The 20,837-nt window shown below is 37.6% G+C and overlaps 2 protein-coding genes across 25 annotated transcripts in view; both read right to left on the minus strand.

Moving 5' to 3' along the window:
• The window catches only part of DYNLT5 (dynein light chain Tctex-type family member 5), a 34,329-nt gene extending 24,382 nt beyond the window's left edge, over positions 1 to 9,947 (minus strand). Inside the window, exons 1-2 of one of the 2 annotated variants that reach the window (XM_082421240.1) lie at positions 9,736 to 9,947; positions 7,816 to 7,937 (exon numbers count right to left, since the gene is read on the minus strand). In XM_082421240.1, the coding sequence (XP_082277366.1) occupies positions 7,816 to 7,934 (119 nt within the window). In that variant the 5' untranslated portion in view covers positions 7,935 to 7,937; positions 9,736 to 9,947. The remainder of the gene's footprint in view (positions 1 to 7,815; positions 7,938 to 9,735) is intronic. The other variant, XM_082421241.1, reaches the window with a different exon arrangement.
• A 131-nt stretch (positions 9,948 to 10,078) lies between these two features.
• SGIP1 (SH3GL interacting endocytic adaptor 1) overlaps positions 10,079 to 20,837 on the minus strand; it is a 229,919-nt gene continuing 219,160 nt past the window's right edge. For all 23 annotated transcript variants that reach the window (XM_082419352.1, XM_082419353.1, XM_082419357.1 and 20 more), the window contains 3 exons: positions 20,498 to 20,562; positions 19,759 to 19,923; positions 10,079 to 18,765 (listed from right to left, as the gene is read on the minus strand). In XM_082419352.1, the coding sequence (XP_082275478.1) occupies positions 18,743 to 18,765; positions 19,759 to 19,923; positions 20,498 to 20,562 (253 nt within the window). In that variant the 3' untranslated portion in view covers positions 10,079 to 18,742. The remainder of the gene's footprint in view (positions 18,766 to 19,758; positions 19,924 to 20,497; positions 20,563 to 20,837) is intronic.

Here is a 20,837-nt window from a genome sequence, read left to right on the forward strand (position 1 = left end):
CAGGATAGAAAGCCCAGGAATAAACCCACGCACATATGGTCACCTTATTTTTGATAAAGGAGGCAAGAATATACAATGGAGAAAAGACAGCCTCTTCAATAAGTGGTGCTGGGAAAACTGGACAGCTACATGTAAAAGAATGAAATTAGAACACTCCCTAACACCATACACAAAAATAAACTCAAAATGGATTAAAGACCTAAATGTAAGGCCAGACACTATAAAACTCTTAGAGGAAAACATAGGCAGAACACTCTATGACATAAATCACAGCAAGATCCTTTTTGACCCACCTCCTAGAGAAATGGAAATAAAAACAAAAATAAACAAATGGGACCTAATGAAACTTAAAAGTTTTGCACAGCAAAGGAAACCATAAACAAGACTAAAAGACAACCCTCAGAATGGGAGAAAATATTTGCAAATGAAGCAACTGACAAAGGATTACTATCCAAAATTTACAAGCAGCTCATGCAGCTCAATATCAATCCAAACAGCCCAATCCAAAAATGGGCAGAAGACGAAAATAGACATTTCTCCTAAGAAGATATACAGATTGCCAACAAACACATGAAAGGATGCTCAACATCACTAATCATCAGAGAAATGCAAATCAAAACTACAATGAGGGGGCTTCCCTGGTGGCGCAGTGGCTGAGAATCTGCCTGCCAATGCAGGGGACACGGGTTCAAGCCCTGGTCTGGGAAGATCCCAAATGCCGTGGAGCAACTGGGCCCGTGAACCACAACTACTGAGCCTGCGTGTCTGGAGCCTGTGTTCCGCAACAAGAGAGGCTGCGATAGTGAGAGGCCCTCGCACTGCGATGAAGAGTGGCCCCCGCTCGCCGCAACTAGAGAAAGCCCTTGCACAGAAATGAAGACCCAACACAGCCAAAAATAAATAAATAAATAAATAAATTTGTTAAAAAAGAAAAAAACTACAATGAGGTATCACCTCACACCAGTCAGAATGGCCATCATCAAAAAATCTACAAACAATAATTGCTAGAGAGGGTGTGGAGAATAGGGAACCCTCTTGCACTGTTGGTGGGTATGTAAAAACTAAAAATAGAACTACCATATGACTCAGCAATCCCACTACTGGGCATATACCCTGAGAAAACCATAACTGAAAAAGAGTCATGTACCACAATGTTGATTGCAGCTCTATTTACGATAGCCAGGACATGGAAGCAACCTAAGTGTCCATCAACAGATGAATGGATAAAGAAGATGTGGCACATATATACAATGGAATATTACTCAGCCATAAAAAGAAATGAAACTGAGTTATTTGTAGTGAGGTGGATGGACCTAGAGTCTGTCATACAGTGAAGTAAGTCAGAAAGAGGAAAACAAATACTGTATGCTGACACATATATATGGAATCTAAAAAAAAAGAGAAAAAACTGGTTCTGAAGAACGTAGGGGCAGGACAGGAATAAAGACATAGACGTAGAGAATGGACTTGAGGACATGGGGAGGGGGAAGGGTAAGCTGGGACGAAGTGAGACAGTGGCATGGACATATATACATTACCAAATGTAAAATAGCTAGTTAGTGGGAAGCAGCTGCATAGCACAGGGAAATCAGCTCAGTGCTTTGTGACCACCTAGAGGAGTGGGATAGGGAGGGTGGGAGGGAGACGCAAGAGGGAGGAGATATGGGGATATATGTATAGGTATAGCTGATTCACTTTGTTATAAAGCAGAAACTAACACACCATTGTAAAGCAATTATACTCCAATAAAGATGTTAAAAAAAAACCCATCATTTCTCCTTGCTCATATATTATGTTCTATATATTCATAGGTCTACTTCTAAAGTTTCTATGTATTCCATTGCTCTATTTGTCTACTTCTACACCTATTTGTTTATTTTTGTATTTATTATTATTTTTACTTACTACAGCTTTGTGGTATATCTTAATATCTGATAGAGTAAATTCCTCCTCTATGCTCACTCTTCAAAGTTAACTTAGTTACTCAGAATTCTTTCCCTATTTATAAAATTTAGAAATGGTTTGTTGAGTTTCTCAAAACGTACAAATAGGTTTTGATTGAGATATGTTGCATTTGTAGATTAATTTGAGAAATATTGATATGTTTTTGTGTTAAGCAGTTTCATCTATGAATTATTTCACCATTAATTCAAATCTTCCTTAACAGGAATGCCTTTACCTGGGATCACATTCACAGGGCACTTTTCACAAAGATGCCAATGAAGGGTTATGTACAAAGGTGTTCCACATGGCACTGCATACCTTGGCAGGGAGTGAAAACCAATCTGGGTGTTCATCCCTTGGGGAATGGATAAGAGCACGAGTGATGGATGTATATTAAGGACTACTATGCAGCAGTAAGAAGCAAAGAGCTAGATATCCATAGTCACATGAGTAAATATAAAAAAATAAAACTATTGAATGAGATATGAGATTGAGAAAACGAAATGAGATTTATAGCGCAGTACCATTCATGTAAGTCAAAAACGCATATCTTTGTTAAGTACTTGTTCTGTAATTTTTTATGAGAGTCAGTCAGGTGAAGTCACAAAAGGAGTCAGAGGACGGGTTCATGAAAACAGTTTATTATACTCACAGGTCCTAGAGGCAAGATACACAACATGCCACACAGGACCATGTGGAAAAATGCCAGTGTGGTCAAGAGGCAGAAGACGGGAGCAAGGGAGAGCCAGGGGCCTTTATTGGGGTTTCCCAGGGAAAGGCAAAGTGGTGCAGGGGAAACAGCTCAGGTCTGGCCTGGTCTGAATAATTTCAGGGGGCTCTAAGCTATAGGAGAGGCCCCTGGTTGCCTGGTACTTGGCACTGGGATGATTAGGGCAGAGAAATACTGCCTCCTGGGATGTGTGGGGGGCCAGAGAGAACAGGTCAGGATGCCAGCTGGTTAGTTTGCATATTAAAGGCATGCTCCCTGCTGAGTCCTTGACTATCTTTAATAACTGGCTAGCCCTGGGGCGGGGGGCAGCCTCTCCCCAGCCAGAAAGGTTTTTGAAGATGTCAACACATCATAATACACAGAAAATTAAAAATATATATAATATAGTATTTAAGCATGTATATTCTTGTAGTATATTTAGTATTTTGTGCATCAGAGTGGGTGCCTATTGGGAGATGAGAGTGGGAGTGAGGATGGGGAAGAAGGGGGCAATCAGGCAAACAAGGGGTCCTACTCATATTAGCGATGACAATGTGCTACGAAATGAGGAATAGTTTCAACTCATCTCGGCTCCTGAGAGAAGTAAGATAATAAATGAGATGAATGGGGATAATAAAAGTATCTTCTCTACTTAACCCCCAGGGTTTTTATGAGATTCATATGGATATTGTATGTGATGTATCTATTAAGCACAACTTAATATTAGCTGTTATTGCGGTTTAATTTAGGAACATGGCCAATGCCGTTTCTCAAGCTTCTCTCTCTTTGGAGGGAAGCTGTGTCTCATCCAGATCTTGTTGGGGGCTTTAGTTTGATTCAGATGGCAAGAGAGCTTATCAAAAGGAGGAAACATCATTTTTAACTGCACATAAGCGGCTCAAATAGTATAGGTTGGAATCATTGAATAAATTCATCACATTTAAAATGACTTGTTCATTGCCTTTCCCACCAGATTATTTCTGTGTGGTTCACCACCTACTCATTGGTCAATAAACATTTATTTCAAATGAAGCAATGAATGTAATCTTTTCCATTTTTTCCAAGAAAAGATTACCATGTGGCTTTAAGTTTACTTGAAAAATGAGATTCTCTAGAGAAGAACAACCCTACAGTTAGTCACCTTTATATGCCTAACATGTGGCACGAAGTGGAAGCTTAATAAACCTTGAATAAATGAATAAGTGGAAGAATATAATGTGGCCTAACTACTGCGTTAGATGCCACCAGTGGGTTCAAGTGGAGGGCTCTGGGATCCATCAAAGTTCTGGTTCATGATATCACTGTAATTTTGGTTTGAGGCAAAAGAGAGACTCTTCAGTCTTCAATCTTAGGCTTGACCTACCAGTTGAACTACTGGCCTCAGAGATAAGAAGCCCGGATATCATGTCACATTATCCTGGGAAAGTAATTTAATCTCAGGCTTCTATTTCCATTTTAAGGATATGAGAGCAGCACATCTGTTCAAATACTCTTTGAAAGTTGCCAAAGCCTGTTTCCAACAAGAAAGACGTCATTGTAAATACCTGCTCTTACCCATGGATGGGAAACAGAAGGTTCTGGTGAATGAGTCGAAGAGTTTCATTGATGCAAGTTACACGCAGATAGCCAATTTTCAGAGAATGAGAATTTTTGACTGTAAACAAAAGCCCGTTTTGCCACTTGCTGATTCTGTAGCTTTGGAGCCTCAACCTCTCTAAGCATGTTTCTTCATTTGTAAGATGAAGATGCTAACAGTATCTCTCTTATAGAACAGGGGTCAGCAAATATTTCTGTCAAATGCCATATAGCAGATATTTTCCACTTTGCAGACCCTGCATTTCTATTGCAACTACTCAACTCTGCCATTATGGTGTCAAAGCAGCCAGATCCATTTCACCTGCCTTCGCTAATCAAGGTTGTTTTAAGACTTGCATGTCCTCCAAGCGGTGCATAACCTAAACAATAAGATGTTTGCCCAAGTTATTGTTTAGGAACTTGGAGTCAGCTGCATCTAATTCGAGCTCAGCTGGTTAAGGCTGGATAGGACCACTGACCCTTCAACTGGGCAGACGTTAGTGTCCAATCAGTGACCTTTTAACGTCAGAGGGCCCAAAACTCCACCCTCAGAATGTGCAGAGGGCTGTAGGCTAGAAACGTCTGCGTGGAACAACAATTACTGCATCTTTTCCCAATCACCTTTCCTCACCCTCTCCACGCTCCCCACGCCTCATACCACCCTGCTTCTTTATTCTTTGTCCCATAAACTCCCGATCCCCTTGCCTTTGAGGAGGTGGATTTGAGATTTGTTCTCCTATCTCCTCGCTTGGCTGCCTTGCGAATGAACCCTCTTTGCTGCAAACCTCAGTGTATTAGCGTTTTGGCTTGTCGTGCATCAGGCAAAATGAACTGTTTTGGAAACTGTGATAGAGAGCTTCTTGGAGAGTTGGAGATGGAGCTAAATTCTGAAGGAGGAAAAGAAGGAAGCCAGAGTGTAAGACGAGCATTCCAGACAAGGATACCCCATGGGGAAGCAACGTGAGGCAATGGCTGGAGGCAAGGCAGAGCACCGAGGGATTATAAATATGGAAGGTGGGAATGGCCCAAGAGTAGGATGCAAGCAGGATAGTGGGGAAGACGGAATAGAGAAGAAGGCAAGAGTCCGTGGACCCTTTTTGCCATACTCATGATTTAGGACTGTATCCTAATCCTTAAATTGTTCCTTGACCTATAAGTCTCAGCTATTTCATAGCAAAATGGTAAGAATGATGTCTACCTAGTAGGATTAATGTTGGGGAGATTAAATGACATAATGTATTAGGTCCTCAATATACTTCAGCATATGCTTTATACTATTGAAATTAATCTATTCAAAAAATTGTTTTGAGATAACTTTCAAGTGAAAGGTATATGTTTTTCCAAAAAAACACTGCAAATTCAAACACAATGCTGCATTTGATAGCCACTAAGTTTTCAGAGTTTTTCTACTAGTTGAAGACCCATTTCAGGAAGGAGAATCACCTATACATTCTGGTCCCTGGCAAGGATGAAGACAATGGAAAATAAGTGGGAGTTAGGGTTAGGAGGCGGCCTCCTAAATGGCCTCTGCCTTGCAAGACTGCTTGGAATCTGTTCATTTGCTATTTAATAAAAAAGGCTCCAACAGAGAATCCATTCTGAATATTTTGTTTGAGAGTCCCTGTTTCTAATTTTGAAATATATCAAGATAATTACCACTTAAATGTATTTGTTAGTAAAAAAAACTTTCCTTATGTGTTGCTAAAACATACATACGTGTTCTTGTTACCTTTTAATTTGTTTTTATACTTCACCAATAAAATAAGAGTGATCTTTAATTCTTCAGATTGGGCCATGTTCTGATTCTATATACATGACTTTCTAATTTGCTTTGAAAGGGAAGAAGTAAATGAAAATTATGCAAGTAGGGATGATAGTTTAGTTTTTGGATAAGAACAGTGCTTTTTAAATCATGGGACCAGGATTTATGTCAGATTATTATTATAATATTTGCTTCTAAAAAGTTGAATTTAAGCTAACAATTATTTTAAAATAATTTTTAAAAACTCTTACACTTAAATCTTGGAAATAGCGGCCAAAATGACTTAGGATCAGAAGCAAAAGCTATAGAGGTTAATTATTCTCCCAGCTTTACTTCTGATGTACACTGAGATTGCTACTCCTTTATATTTCCTATCTGTAAAAGAGAGAGATTGTACAGGACTTGTAATCCACAATCATCCAGGGTTGAAAAGTGGAATTTTGAGTAAGTGTATTAATATATTCTGAGAGCAGAACAATTTGGTTTCAGAATTCGAACGTAAATCTCTTCCAGTTCTTCTGGTCTCTGTTCCAACAGACACACCAGCTCCAGCTTCCCAATCATGGGGATTAATATGCTACATCTTTCTTTCTTTTTTTTTTTTTAATTAATTAATTAATTAATTAATTTTTGGCTGCGTTGGGTTTTCGTTGCTGCGCGCGGGCTTTCTCTAGTTGTGGCGAGCGGGGGGCTACTCTTCGTTGCGGTGCGCTGGCTTCTCATTGTGGTGGCTTCTCTTGTTGCTGAGCATGGGCTCTAGGCACGTGGGCTTCAGTAGTTATGGCTCGTGGGCTCTAGAGCGCAGGCTCAGTAGTTGCGGCGCACGGGCTTCGTTGCTCTGCGGCATGTGGGAACTTCCTGGACCAGGGCTTGAACCCGTGTCCCCGGCATTGGCAGGTGGATTCTTAACCACTGTGCCACCAGGGAAGCCCTGCTACATCTTTCAATCGTGTAGAAACTTTTAAGAAGGAAAGTCTATAATATAAATTAATTGACCTCTGCATTGGGTAATTTGTTTGTTTTTCTTCCCGATGGCAGTCAAAAAAAATGCCATGAAAGTATTACAAATTAATTCATCTTTTTTAGGAGAGCAAATGCAATATGTAGCAAGAGCCAAAAAATGTACTTATTATTCTTTGACCCACTAATTATACTTTGGGGAAGAAAACAATCAGAGGCTTCTTATATAGTAAAAAATTTAAAAAGTGGAAACAAACTTAAAATGCTCAATGATTGGGGAACGGTTAGCTAACCCAGAATTATAAGCTGACAAAATATTATATTATGCAACCATTTAAAAGGATATGCACAAAGACTATGAAAATACATTACAAAATTTTTTTAAAATAATGCTAAATGCATTGTATATGTACATATTGATTACAAAAATGCAAAAACGATGTATTCATATAATATTGAGGAGAAGAATTCAGGAGTCAATTAAGAAGTAGCTGGTCTACATTGCATATGACCTTCTTTTCAGTAGATGCTTTTTTGGGGTAGTCTCTGAAATAGTAAAAAATGCTGCTATGATCAACTTATCACTTAAATTTCCTTGTTCTTTTTCTCTTTCTTCTTTTTCTTGGTGCACAACACAGTGATTTAGTATTTCTGTACATTTCCAAATGATCACCACGATAAATCTAGTTACCATTTTTTCTCTTTCTTTTAAAAAATATGGCCCCCAAAGATGACCTAAACCTTGTACTTGCCCATTTTTCTCCCTTTTTATGTCCCAAAGGAAATGCGTTTTTTTCCTCCTGAAAAATATTATGAACCTGTTTATTCAATAATTGAGTTTGTTAATGGGCATCCAGTCACTCACTCTTTGGTGCGCCCACGAGGCTCTTTCCGCCGGAACTCATGGCTACTTAAAGAAGACACACTGCCCCTCTTCTTCAGTACATGAGCCGTTCTGTCTTTAGCAATGTCTGACATCATCATAACCTATGGAAGAAAACTTTTGTAACATACTGAACAAAAGATCTGAAAATATTTTAGTATAACACAGAGACTCATTCTAAATGAAGTACACAGATACTTTTTTTTTAAAGCATTTTTGAATAGGGAAGTGGGGTTTCCTTGAGTGATTTTTAGTATATGTTGTTATTCTGGTCAGTGTAACTGGAAATATGATAACTCTTTTAAAAAATATTTCAGAATTTATTTATAAGAAGTAGAGACTTCCTTTTTTGTTTTATTTTTAGTTTTTTGGCTGCACTGCATGGTATGCGGGATCTTAGTTCCCTGACCAGGGATGGAACCCGCTCCCCCTGCAGTGGAAACACGGAGTCTTAACCACTGGACCACCAGGAAAGTCCCATCTGATAACTTTTATTTATGCAATAGCATACTTAATTCACACAAGCATATATTAAGCTGCAACAAAAATACTTAACTGCAGAAGAGGTTAAAGTCACTGAGAAATGATAGCCATATGTAGAAGAACGATATTATCCTACACCAGAAAACAATATTTTTATTGCCCCCCCAAATTTAATCTCAATGATATTTTGCTAATTAACATTTGTTGTTGCTGCTATTACTTTAAAAATTAAGATGAGTTGCTTCTCCAAAGGGTATTTTTTTTTTCAAGCAGCAGTGATCTACTTTGTAAAAAGCAAACAGAACTTTTTTTTTAATAAACCACTTAATTGAGATAATATATCACACAATTCTCCCATTTAAAGTACACAATTCAATGGTTTTTAGTATATTCACAGACTTGTGCACCCAACACCAGCACCAATTTTAGAACATTTTCATCAACACAAGAGATAATCCCACCCCCCCATAAGCAGTCGTTCCTCATTCCTGTCACCCCAGTCCCTGGTCACCACTGCTCTGCTTTCTGTCTCCATGGATTTACCTCTTTGGGTCATTTCATAGAAATGGAATCATTCAATATGCAAACAGAACTTTTAATGAAGTAATTTATTGGAAAACCTACCTCCTCTCACAAATGCTTGTGAAAAAGCTGGTAGTAGGAATGGACTTCCCAGAACTTGACTATAACTCTACTGCCCTATTGTCTACATACAAGTTTAGACATTCACTGGAATTATTTTATAATCTGTCAATCTGAGAGCCCTAACAGGGAGACACTGTGCTAGGCACTAAAATAGAACTAAAACAGTCCCTGCCTTCAAAGAGCTGGCAGTTGAAGTGGGTAGGGCAGACAAGAACACAGCCTAAAGCCCCAGTGTGATCAGTGTCAGGGAAGACAGAGGCAAAGGGTACTGAAGGGCACACAAATACAGCAGAGGTACTGTGTGTTAGGAAGCGAGGCAGTGTGGGGTGCGTGTGATTGTGGACCTGTGTGTGAGAGTGTGTGTACATGGGTGTGAGCATCTCTATGTGAGCATATGTCTCTGTGGGCATGTGCTTGTGTGTATGAGCATGAGTGTGTCCCCATGAGTGTGTGAGGCTGTGTGTATGAGTGAGTGTGTACATGAATGTGTGTGCCTGTGTGAGTGCCCACGTGAGCATCTCTTTGTGTGTACCTGTGTGTATGAGTGATTATCTGTATACCTGAGTGTGTGCCTTTGTATGTCGGTGTGTGAACCTTTGTGTGTAATGTGTCTGTGCACTGAAGGCATGTGTGCTTGTGTGTTTGAGTGTGTCTGTGTACATGACTGTGTCTGTGTGAGCGTGTATATGTGTGGACAAGACATACTGATCCTGTTTAAGTGGGTCATTCAGGTTCCAACCTTAAAGTGACACAGATAGACCTCGGTCTGCTCACCTGTTTCCAAAGCTGCCCTGCAGGCCAGAATTGGGACCTGGAGGTCCAGAGGGGCTGAGGCCGCCGGTGTCGCCAGACCTCAGGCAGTCTGCTCAGAACTCATGCTGCTCCACGATCCGACCGGGCTGGCCAGCTCTGCACTGGGCGTCACTGTAAAGCCGAGGCACACAGGCGGGCAGGGAACAAAAGGCCAGGACCCGCTTCCAGTTCCAAAAACTGGGGCCACTTTTTTCTTGGAGGGAGGAGGAATAAGGCATTAGAGAGAGAGGTCATGGACAAGGCAGGCAGGCCATTTTCTAACACAGGGCCCTCCCCCCTTAGGCCCCTCGATCCTCGAACTTGCCTTTTGCCTCGGTCAATCTTCTCTGCTCCTGCCCAGACGCGCTGCGGAGAGGGCGCACTTATCTAAGGCAGTGCTGGAGATGCAGACGCGGCTCGGCCTGGGGCCTCCCAGACCACGGGCTCCTCCGCTGCCGGGACCAGCGCGGGGCGAGGAGGCTTCCCTCTGCCCGCGAATGCCCGCGCACTCCCCCTGGACTCCGCGGCCCGTCTCCAAGGTGACCTTCTCAAACAGAGTCCTTGGCCCGCCCCAGGCAGACATAGTAGTTGCGTAGTCCTGTGATCCGCCTAAGGAAGTGGAGGATCTCCTCGTCACTGCCCAGAGGGGGCTGCCCTGAGCCTGGCTGTGCCTTGGGGAGGCCGCGAGCTGGAGAGAAGCCGAGTCATTCTATAGCGAGGGGGACATCTGGGAACTCAAGGGGCAGCCCTGGGAGCCCTCATCAGTTTCCTTTTGCAGATGTCAGGGGCAGGAGTGGGAAATGCTGCCGGTTCCTAGGACGGGAAATGCGAGGTACAGAGAGAAAGGAAAGCACTCCCTTCCCTCCCCCCGACCCCTGATGCTGCCTTCCACCACCCCAAGGCACAGATGGTTGATAATAGAGCTCACATTTACCAGGTACTGGCAAACAGTTTTAGTTTTATCTAGTCTTCCCAATAACTCTTTCAAGAAAGCATTGTTGGGACTTCCCTGGTGGTGCAGTGGTTAAGAATCCGCCAGCCAATGCTGGGGACACGAGTTCGAGCCCTGGTCCCGGAAGATCCTACATGCCAAGGAGCAACTAAGCCCATGCGCCTAACTACTGAGCCCGCGCTCTAGAGCCCGTGAGCCACAACTACTGAGCCCATGTGCCACAACTACTGAAGCCCGAGCGCCTAGATCCCAGGTTTCGCTACAAAATAATGCACCACAACCAAGAGTAGCCCACGCTCGCTCCAACTAGAGAAAGCCCACGCGCAGCAAGGAAGACCCAACGCAGCCAAAAGTAAATAAATAAATAAAGCAAATTAAAAAAAAAAAAAAAAAAAAAGAAAGCGTTGTTAGTCCTTTACAGATTTAGAGAGTTGAGATTCTGAGATATTGAATAATATGCCCAGGGCCTCTTGGAACTCATAGGCTTATCTTTTGGGCATTACAAACTTTCACTTTACACTTTCCTTGACACCAGTCTCCCCAATCCTTAAAGTTTAAGATTTGAAATGGAGACTGTTTGGGGTTGAGAACCCACCTGACATAACTAATAGCCCCTTCCTCCTTAATAACTATCCCTCTTCTAACCCCAGAGCCCTTCCCCCAACCCAAAGCAAACAAAAGCAGACCCTGAAGGGACCTTCACATAGGGGGCAATCATTGGAGATAGAAAAAGATGGTGCCCTAAGCACTTAGCTTGGTGCATGTCCATTAATGAGTGCTCAGTGCAGCTAGAATTGGCTGTCAATAGCAATACATCTGGATAATGGTAGAGCGCATAAGGATTAGGATAGCATTGGAGAAAGAGCATTAACATTTTCTGGCCCGTCTCAATCCCTATTCACATAAAAATAAGAACAGGAAAGGATTGTTGACTATTTACTATATAATAGTTAGGAATTGTTAGGTGACTGATAAATATTATCTCATTTAATCTGTTCAGTGACCCTAGGATAAGGGGATAGTAACTCTATTTTTTTTAAAGATAAGGAAATGAAGAATCATTGAGTAACATGCTCAAGACTATAGTTAAATTACAGAATGAGATTTGTCCAACTCTAAAGCCCTTGCACCGTGCCAGACCTTCTGCCCACCATGCCCACCCTAAATATGCAACGAAGTTTTCCAGAAATGTGGTAAAACTTTAAGAGGCTGGTAATAAAAGAGGTTCACAACTCAACTTATTTTTATGTTCTTCATTTATTTTCCAGAAAAAAATCACATTTAAATAGTAACTTACTTATATATTTGATCTTGTTCTCAAGTATAATTAAACTTTGTCCTGCAATGGGAACCCTAGTTGCAGTACTGTGCCATGATAAATAATTGCATATTCAGGATTCTGTGAAATGGGTGACTGAGAAAATTATGAAGGAAAAAACACTTGTAAAAATCATTATTTACAAAAAATGATATCCACACCTTTTCTCATTTATAAGGCAAGTAACATTAAAATGTTCTCATGATTATCTTCAAGAAGTCAATATTACACATTCATATCACCATTGTTCATCAGAGAGCTTTGGGAAGTTCTGTGAAGGAACAAACCCTTGCTTCATTCTGCTGGTTTTTTTCTTGAGCACGGCACATAAGCAGTAAAGATTTCATCACAGCTACGAGAATTAAGTATTCTCTATTGAATTACACATGTAGGAAAAAGAGCCAGCCATCAACATTTTAACTAATTTTAAAAGTATATTTGAGTATTTTACCCCAGAGTTGTTTTTTTTTTAATAAATATTTTGTGCTCAAGGTATTTTGTGAAAATATGTACTCCATCCAAGGTCATAAAGACATTGTTTACTTTTGCTACAAAGATCATGGAGGGCTCTAAATAAAAGCTACCACCAACTCAAAGTATACACTGACAGCATTTTCTTTAAGAAAGACAGCTGACTGAATTTTATTACCTTTAGAAATACAACAAAATTTCTCTGAGATTCTTTTCCTAGTTTCTCTTATTGTTAAAAGTACAAAAAAAAAAAAAAAACAATGCCTTCCATTGCCATTTAGTAGGCACAAAATTAACATTTGATCATTTCATTCATAGAGATCTTTTCCTATGTAAAGTGAAAAAAATATCCTTTTTATATTGAAACCCAGTACTCTTCAAACAGTTTAAAAAGCCAGCTCTACAAATGACTGCTTGGCCTGTAGTGAAGTCCTACTTATACATGAGATTAGCATATCATACCAACACTTGGCTTTTTCAGGAAAAATTATTCAGCGGCAATTTTCCAACTCCCTTAGACTGAGAGAGAGACACAGGAAGAGAGAGAAAACAGGGGCCAGTCTCTCTCACGCATATCCATTTAACAAAGCAAGAGCTAAATACTGAGCTGCAAAACCACAGTTATAAAAATTATCATCCTATCATCTCATAAGGAAAAGAAAAAACCTGGCTTTGGACCTTGATCCCAGTGATAGCCAGAAGCAGTAGTCCTGAACATGATTTGGAAAACACTGGAATACAGTGAATGAAGTAGAATTGCCCTTATTTTCTTTTGCCAATTAAGGGACACATAAAAATATATTTGCTTTTCATTGAAACATCTTTTCTTATAAGGTTAAAGATGTATTTAGAACAGGCAATGTACTGCACTAGAGATAGAAGGAGACGATTAGAAATACTATAAATCAAAGGGAAAATAACATTAGAAGTTAAGCCTAGAGAATAAGTTATTATACCCATGGTGAATGTCAACAAGGAGGTGACTTTCTCTCCTAGGAATACTCATTTTGGATAGACATCAGATATTAAACATGAGGGACAGTCAAGAGGTCTGACCATGGTCAACTCAATAGACCCTAAAATTTGATCTTCTTTCAAGAAGGATATTTGGTATTCAGTTAGATATTTAAAATGCAGCTCTAGCCTATAGAAGATTACAGAACATCAAAGAAATAGAAATGCTAGTGGGTTTTGTTTTTAATATTTGGAGACTTAAACATTGCACTCCTATCTCATTTTTCCTCCATACATTCCACAAAAAGTAATGTAATGGTAGCCATGTTTGATTCACAAATGAGCAAATGGCATTCAACTACTGTTTGCTGAATGAAAAAAAAAAATGGAAGGAGCAGGAAAATACAATAAAGCCTGAAGAGAGAAGTGCACATAGTAAAGGAGGTGGGGTGGGTAATCAGAACAGTCTCTTTAATCAGTGTAACAAAGATTGACTTGTTCATATCAACAATTTAATTTGACTCATTTTAAGGAAACATCATGTTGACAACTTTTAAAGCGATATTTAGAGATCACCCTAATTTTGATACCATAAAAAAGTTTCCATTTAAAAAAAATTGTTGACCAGAAAACCATGTAGCAAAATGAATACATTTACATTGAATGGGATTTTGCTCAAATGCACAATCTTTTAGAAAAAAGAAAGTTAAAAAAAAAAAAAAAAAAAACAAGAAACCACAAACGCATCTCCTTAGTAGATACAGGCACATTTTACCGTGTCATTCAACTTTAACTGACAGACTGTGATTATTTTGAGAAAAAAAAAATGCAAAAATGAAAGCAATTGGTGCAACTCTTTTGGAATGACAGTAGTCCGTGCTTATAAAGCAGCCAATTCAAAGGCCTACAAAATAAACAGTGTCAGCTCAAAAGTTAGATGTCTGTGTCCCTTGCAGGAAGGGAGCCATGTTTTAGGACATTTTATTTGGAATGAATGACAGCTTGCAGCCTACCTACTTCTTTTAATCTTTTAAGACACTGACAAAAAGGACAGAAAAATGACAATGAGAGAATGCATTTCAGGCCAGTTTGAGATAGCATAAAATAACTCTAAGGAAAAGAGGAATTTTCCTAGAAAAATCTCTCTACCTTTTTTTTTTCTTCAAGATTGTAGGAAGCTAAGTGGACTGAATGAAAAAATAAGCTCACTAGAAAAATGGTATTCAAGTGATAATTGAATGTGTAAAATCTGATGAAATGTCAGAACTAAGAAGTATTTGAGAGATCTACTAGGGCAGTGATTCTCAAATTTTGGGTGCTTGTCAAAATACATATTCTTAAACCCCACTCCTACAGATTTATTTATTCAATATCAATTTATTGATGCCCACTATGTTCTAGGCTCTGGGGATATAGTGGTAACTAAGCCAAAATCATTTCCCTCGTTAAATAAGTGATAATAAAAGTGGTCCACAAATCATGCTTTGAGAAACATATTCTTTTCCAACAATTTTGCTTTTGGAATTATCCCTATTTTGGTATTAATTTTTCATAGCACCTTTTACCTGGGTATTTAAGTGGAATATGTATAGTAAAATAAAACAGAAGAGTTCATTTCCCAGAATGAACCAGTAAAACAGGTCAAGGTCTCCCACTGCTGTCAAGATAAATGGGTTACTTCCAGCTGCTGTGTCACTTTGGGCAAATTATTAATTTGTTTAAGCCTCAATGTCACCATTTGTAAAATACTAATTAAAAAGAGTATCTACCATTTGGGGGTTGATATAAAGATTAAGTGAGCTAACATCTATAGTGACTGGTACATGGTAAGCACTCAAGAGAATATCAATTTTTATTGTATTTCAATTACTATGATTGTACAAGTTTTTTTTAAAGCCCCTAAAGGTGGATCTCTCTGAGCCAACTAGAACCATGGAACTTCTGAGGTGGGAGAAGCTTTATAGATCACGGCTGTGTTATTATTGTATTTAAACAGTGCTCTGGAGGACCAGATTTAAACTGCTGGAGGAACTCCTTCATTGCTCTGAGCTATTTTGTCTAACAGGATTCCATGTGCAATTTTAGTAGAAAAAAGTTTGGCTGTTAAAAAAGCTTGGAAACCACTGTCAATCTCAACTCCTCAGTCTAAATATGAGAAATTAGAGGGCTATGATTTGTCCAAGGTCACACAGCAAGAGTTAGTGGTAGAGCTAATGTAGTTACCAGGCTTCTTTGAAATGAATATTTGGAAATAGAAATATGAGTAATTATGGCCTCAAACACTTTGCAGATTGAGATCCAGTAAAAATACATAAAAACAAAAATAAAACAACTGTAGTTTGACTTTCTGGAGGGGATGGCTCCTCTCTATTCACTTGAAACCATTTGAAATGTGGACATTCTTTCTTTACAGGTGGAATGTACTTCCAGATACTATGCAGTGAATTTTCATTTTGGCTGTACGTGTAGAGAAGAATAGAGCTTTAAAAATAATTTAAAATTTAATTGTTTGGAATTGTATGTTCCAAGTATGCTAAAATTCAGACTAATTCTTAACAAAAATTTATTTTTAAAAATAACATGAAAATATGGAATTTATTTGAAAAAAAATATTTCTCATGTTGCAAAATAAAGCATTCATACTTTCTATCTTGTTAGAGCAGAATCATTTTTAATCATAATGCTCAGGAAATGGTGTTCTGGTTAATGAGAACCCTTTCTTTTTATTTCAACCCTTGGTATTGAAAATCTAAATATGTACTAGCCCATTTTGTTTTAGGAATTGATAATGAATCTGACTTAATGTTTCTTTTATAATTGCATTGTCTAGGATCATTTTTCCTAACACAAATTCTTATTGTACAGTACTGTGGATACAGGAGTAACAGGAGATTATAAACTACAAGATTAAAAAAAACCCACCAAAATCTAAATCCCTGATATGAGTTTATTGTGTTATTATTTGACCTACTTTCTGAAAGAAGAAGGGATATATTCTCTATGAAGGTTCTGGTTATTCAATAATAATAATAATAATATTTCAAAATTAATAATTTTGAAATCTCTGACTTTCATTCTGTTTCATAAAGACCAATTATGGAATCATAGGATATCTTCATAGTTTCAAATTTAGTGCCTAGAGACATTAGAATAATGTTAGAGATCATTGTAATCTGTTTTAAATTACATTATATATCAACCAAATTATTCTATGAAAAGAAAACCCTTGTGTTTAATTACTAATTCACTCTAGAAAGATATAAAATAAAATAAGATATAATGAGCAAGACATGAGAACCAATAATATTTATACACTTTTAATATGCTTTGTGTTAATATTCAATATGTTTTCTCATGAATTGATTTCTTAAAAACACATTTTTATATTCATATGCTGGATAATTCTCAATTTTCTGCTACTTACTCTCCATTGGTTTCAGTGTCTGAAATTTCCCCGTGTTTCATGGGATTTAAAAGTTTGCATTTACTATTTTGGTTACAAAATCAAATTGAATATCTTTACTTAAAGTGAGTTTATTACTTACTTGTTCAAAAAACTTCAACACCAGAGACTGCTTGGCGAGCCAATTGAGAGTTGTTTGAACAGTAAGAATTCTTCTAAAGTAAAACAGGTCATTTTGAACATTCTCTTGGTAGCAAGCACTGATTGAGAAGTACAAATATTAATTTAAAAAGTTTCACTATAAACAATTGCCAGTCACAATCTCACTTTAAATGTAAGACTTACAAAATTTAATTTGATTCTAAAATTTAAAGGGGCTAAAGGTTCTTTGTCAAGTATGAATGAATGTAAAATAAAATTTATCAACTAATGATGAATATAACAACTTAATAATTATAGTTATTTAATTGTATAACCTAGAGTAGGAATTAGCTGATGTTTAAAATAGGTTCTATGACTTAAAGGAAAATTCATGTTTTCAGATTTTAATGAAGGAAGGTTTTACAACTGGGACCCCTGAAGAAGAGCTTCTTCATCCTGAATTCCCATATTATGAGGCCAGACTGAGTAATTACAGTTTTTATTATACCTTGCAACAATGAAATCATAACATACATTTTCGATAACTCTCTTTTTGATTCCCCAAGAATGGCAAAGATTTATAGTTACATACAATGAATCTTATCCGAAAGGAAATTTATTGCACAATACTGTGGTTAGAATTTGATTTATAAAGCTTATTTTTTCCTTCCCAAATGATATAAATGATGACAATTAAAATTCTCCTTCTGGATTTAAGTAGGGGACTAAAATCTTTTTTTTCTGGGATATTTAGACTCAATGTTTTGGTTCCTATTGGTAAAGAGGAAGATGCTTGGTACCATTCCCTATGCTGGATGGGAGGCATTCTCTGTTTAGAGTTATTGTGCAAAAGTTGTTACCCAGTTCAACTATGGAAATTCTTGAAATTTTAAAATCACAATTTTGGTTTTAGTCTGATTATTCAGTAATCTCCACATCTGCTAAACTGTGGAGAGAGGGGGAAGTAGTTAAGACTTCGACATCTTCTTTACTCTTGATTATAATTTCATAAACTTTACATATGAATTGCTTTCCCTTTTTACACAAGTTATAAAAATAAGAGGCCCTGTTTACACAGTTTGCATTTTTATGAAATTTGCAGTTTGAAAAAAAAGCTTTTTAAAAAGTGGTAATTAATGCTTTTCTTTGAATATGCGCATGTACCTTAGAATTTTTATTTTTTCTGAAATAGTTTCTGACTTTAACCCACTAAATATTTGAAGATAGAATTTTTATTTAGCACTAGAGTAAAACATACTAAGGACCGAAGAAAAGGAAGTTTTTTTCTGGTTCCACTGAATTTTCTTTGTGTGTGGCACCCCCTTATGACAGCTATCAATATTATATTTAAATTTTATATATTGACAAAATGCAATCTACCTCTGTAAGCATTGTGCCATTCAACAGTACTACTATTAAATTTACATACCACAGTTTAAATTACATCCATTTCAGGAATGGTAAAATGCTAAAACTCAAGTATAACTGCCTTACTGGAATGAGTACAATTTACAAATACAATAATTACATTTTAAAACCATTAACAATATTACACCTAGAAGTAAATACTGTAGGACTGGTCATCATGGTATTGTGTGAGGGAAATCATTGCTGAAAGTCATTGACATTTCCAGCAGATATATCCCAAGTGCAGATTTTGGTTTGTTTTCATCAAACCAAAATTAAAACCTGTTTCTCATACAGTAGTTCTCCATTATATGAATCCTCCAAATCCTTGCATAAGATTTTATTAGTTATCTGCCAAGTATTTTCCTGCAAAATAAAACAACATATCAACGGGTTACCTGCTAGTTCCATAATGTGGTTATTATGTGGGTAACATTTCTATTCTTCCTGACCTACTCCTAGAAGCCAAATACTATGTAATTGAAGGGTACAATACTAACATAAAATACATAAAGTTTATTAAGTTTTCAACTTTCCAGACCAGCTAGTTGCCTTTTCACATTTCCATATAGGAATGCTTTGCAGAGGTTTGGGTTTTGCCCAGAATAGCTTGGAAGATTTGTTCCTGGACGTGAGAATCCAACTTCTTATAGAAAGAGTAACCATATAATTATTTTCCACCCTGGGCCATTTTTGAGAACAAAAGGGGTGTAGTTAATAATTACATCAATACGGCAGACATAAAAACCAGGAAGTATTCCAACAAGTCATTGACAAAGATAATCACCTTAATATTGGGGAATCCCCACCAATAAACTCTCATGTGTGCCAAAAACCTGTCTCATGATCACATTTCAGCTCTAGGCAACCAGTTCTGATCTCTGGTCTAGACTTTTTAAGGTGCTATTAAAGTGAAGATGGATCCTCTTAGATCTCAGCTAAGCCTAGACAAGTCTAAAATCTATGAAGACCTGCTGAAGAAAAAAAGTTTTCAGGTAAGAGATAAATTCAAAATTAGCATTTATCTTGCTTGTCAATGTAACAAAAGTAGGATTTACCCCCATTAACCTCAGTGTACACACCTACATAATGGGAATGACAGGTCAGTCCCATATAAGAAATAGCCAGAGCCCTGATAAGTATCCAGGACCTTCCTGATTTCTGATTCCCAGTTTCATTGTCCTATTTTTATTTCATTCAACAATTGGTTTGCTTTCTGATTGTGATGGGAAATGGGGGTTGGGAGTGGGGAAGAAGAGGAGGAAGATGATCAGAAAATCACAACCTATTCCTTCTTAAGGAAGAGTAGCTAAGGCAACATTATTGTTTGCAAATGAAACTCACAAGATACCCACTTACCTGCAGCAAACCTTTTCTTGATGAGTGAAAATCTATACCCTGCTCCAACAAGTTCAATGTCACAGCCAGAAAGGGTGCTCCCTTCACTTGTAAACTGCACAACCAATGGGGAAGGTTTGCTTGGGCCTTCAGATAACTGAAATCTTGCCAATAAAGAGCCCACTCCTACAAAAAGAGTATTATTACAAGATAACAGTCAACGCAACATTATGGATATAACCTGGGAAATTGTATTCAAAGTTAATGTGCAAAATCGAACTTACTAGAAAATAGTATATGCTTCAGTATAAATAGAATAAAATTTATCATTAAATATTATTCATGACTTTTTTGCACACTGATAAAAATGTAATTCAGCCAAATGGTACTTCAAAATTTGGAAGCATGCTGCTTGGAAGGCAATGTATTTTCCAGCTTATGATTAATATCAGAGGAAAGTGAAAAATAGCTAACTATCAGGGAGTGTGAGATCTGATACAGAATGGAAATATGCCTCATTAAAAGCTCTTCTCTGCTTAAAGTATGGTCTGTTTGATGTGGGGTCTTGGGCAGAAAAGTGGTAGCAGAGGATTCATTGAAGAACTATTTTCTTTTATTGGTTAAAATAAGTATATACCAAAGTGAACTGAAATATTTTGCTTACTTTTTGTGCTAAATGTATTTTGGTTAATAGTTTTCTAATATCTGAAAGTTATTTCAGCTTTATATATTAAATAAAATAAGCCTGTGGTTACATTACCTCCATTTTCTGACTTCTGAGAAATATCAGGAATCTTCCACAATATTCTGTGCTGTTCAGCATTCCTAAAAATAAAGTAGGTAAAAGACTTTTTCATATGCAAGGGTTTTTGTTTAATGGATGTCATATTTTTCCAGATATTGTTAATTAATAAAAATGATCTTAAAAATTTTAGCTACAATTAAAGCATTATCTATCTATATCTATCATCTATCTATCCATTCCTTCCTCTTTCCCTCCCTCCTTCCATCTATCTATCTATCTATCTATCTATCTATCTATCTATCTATCTATCCCTTCCTCCTTCACTCCCTCCTTCCATTTATCTATCCATCCATCC

The sequence above is a fragment of the Balaenoptera physalus genome (genome assembly GCF_965194825.1).
Source record: "Balaenoptera physalus genome assembly, chromosome: 1".
Taxonomy (NCBI): Eukaryota; Metazoa; Chordata; class Mammalia; order Artiodactyla; family Balaenopteridae; genus Balaenoptera; species Balaenoptera physalus.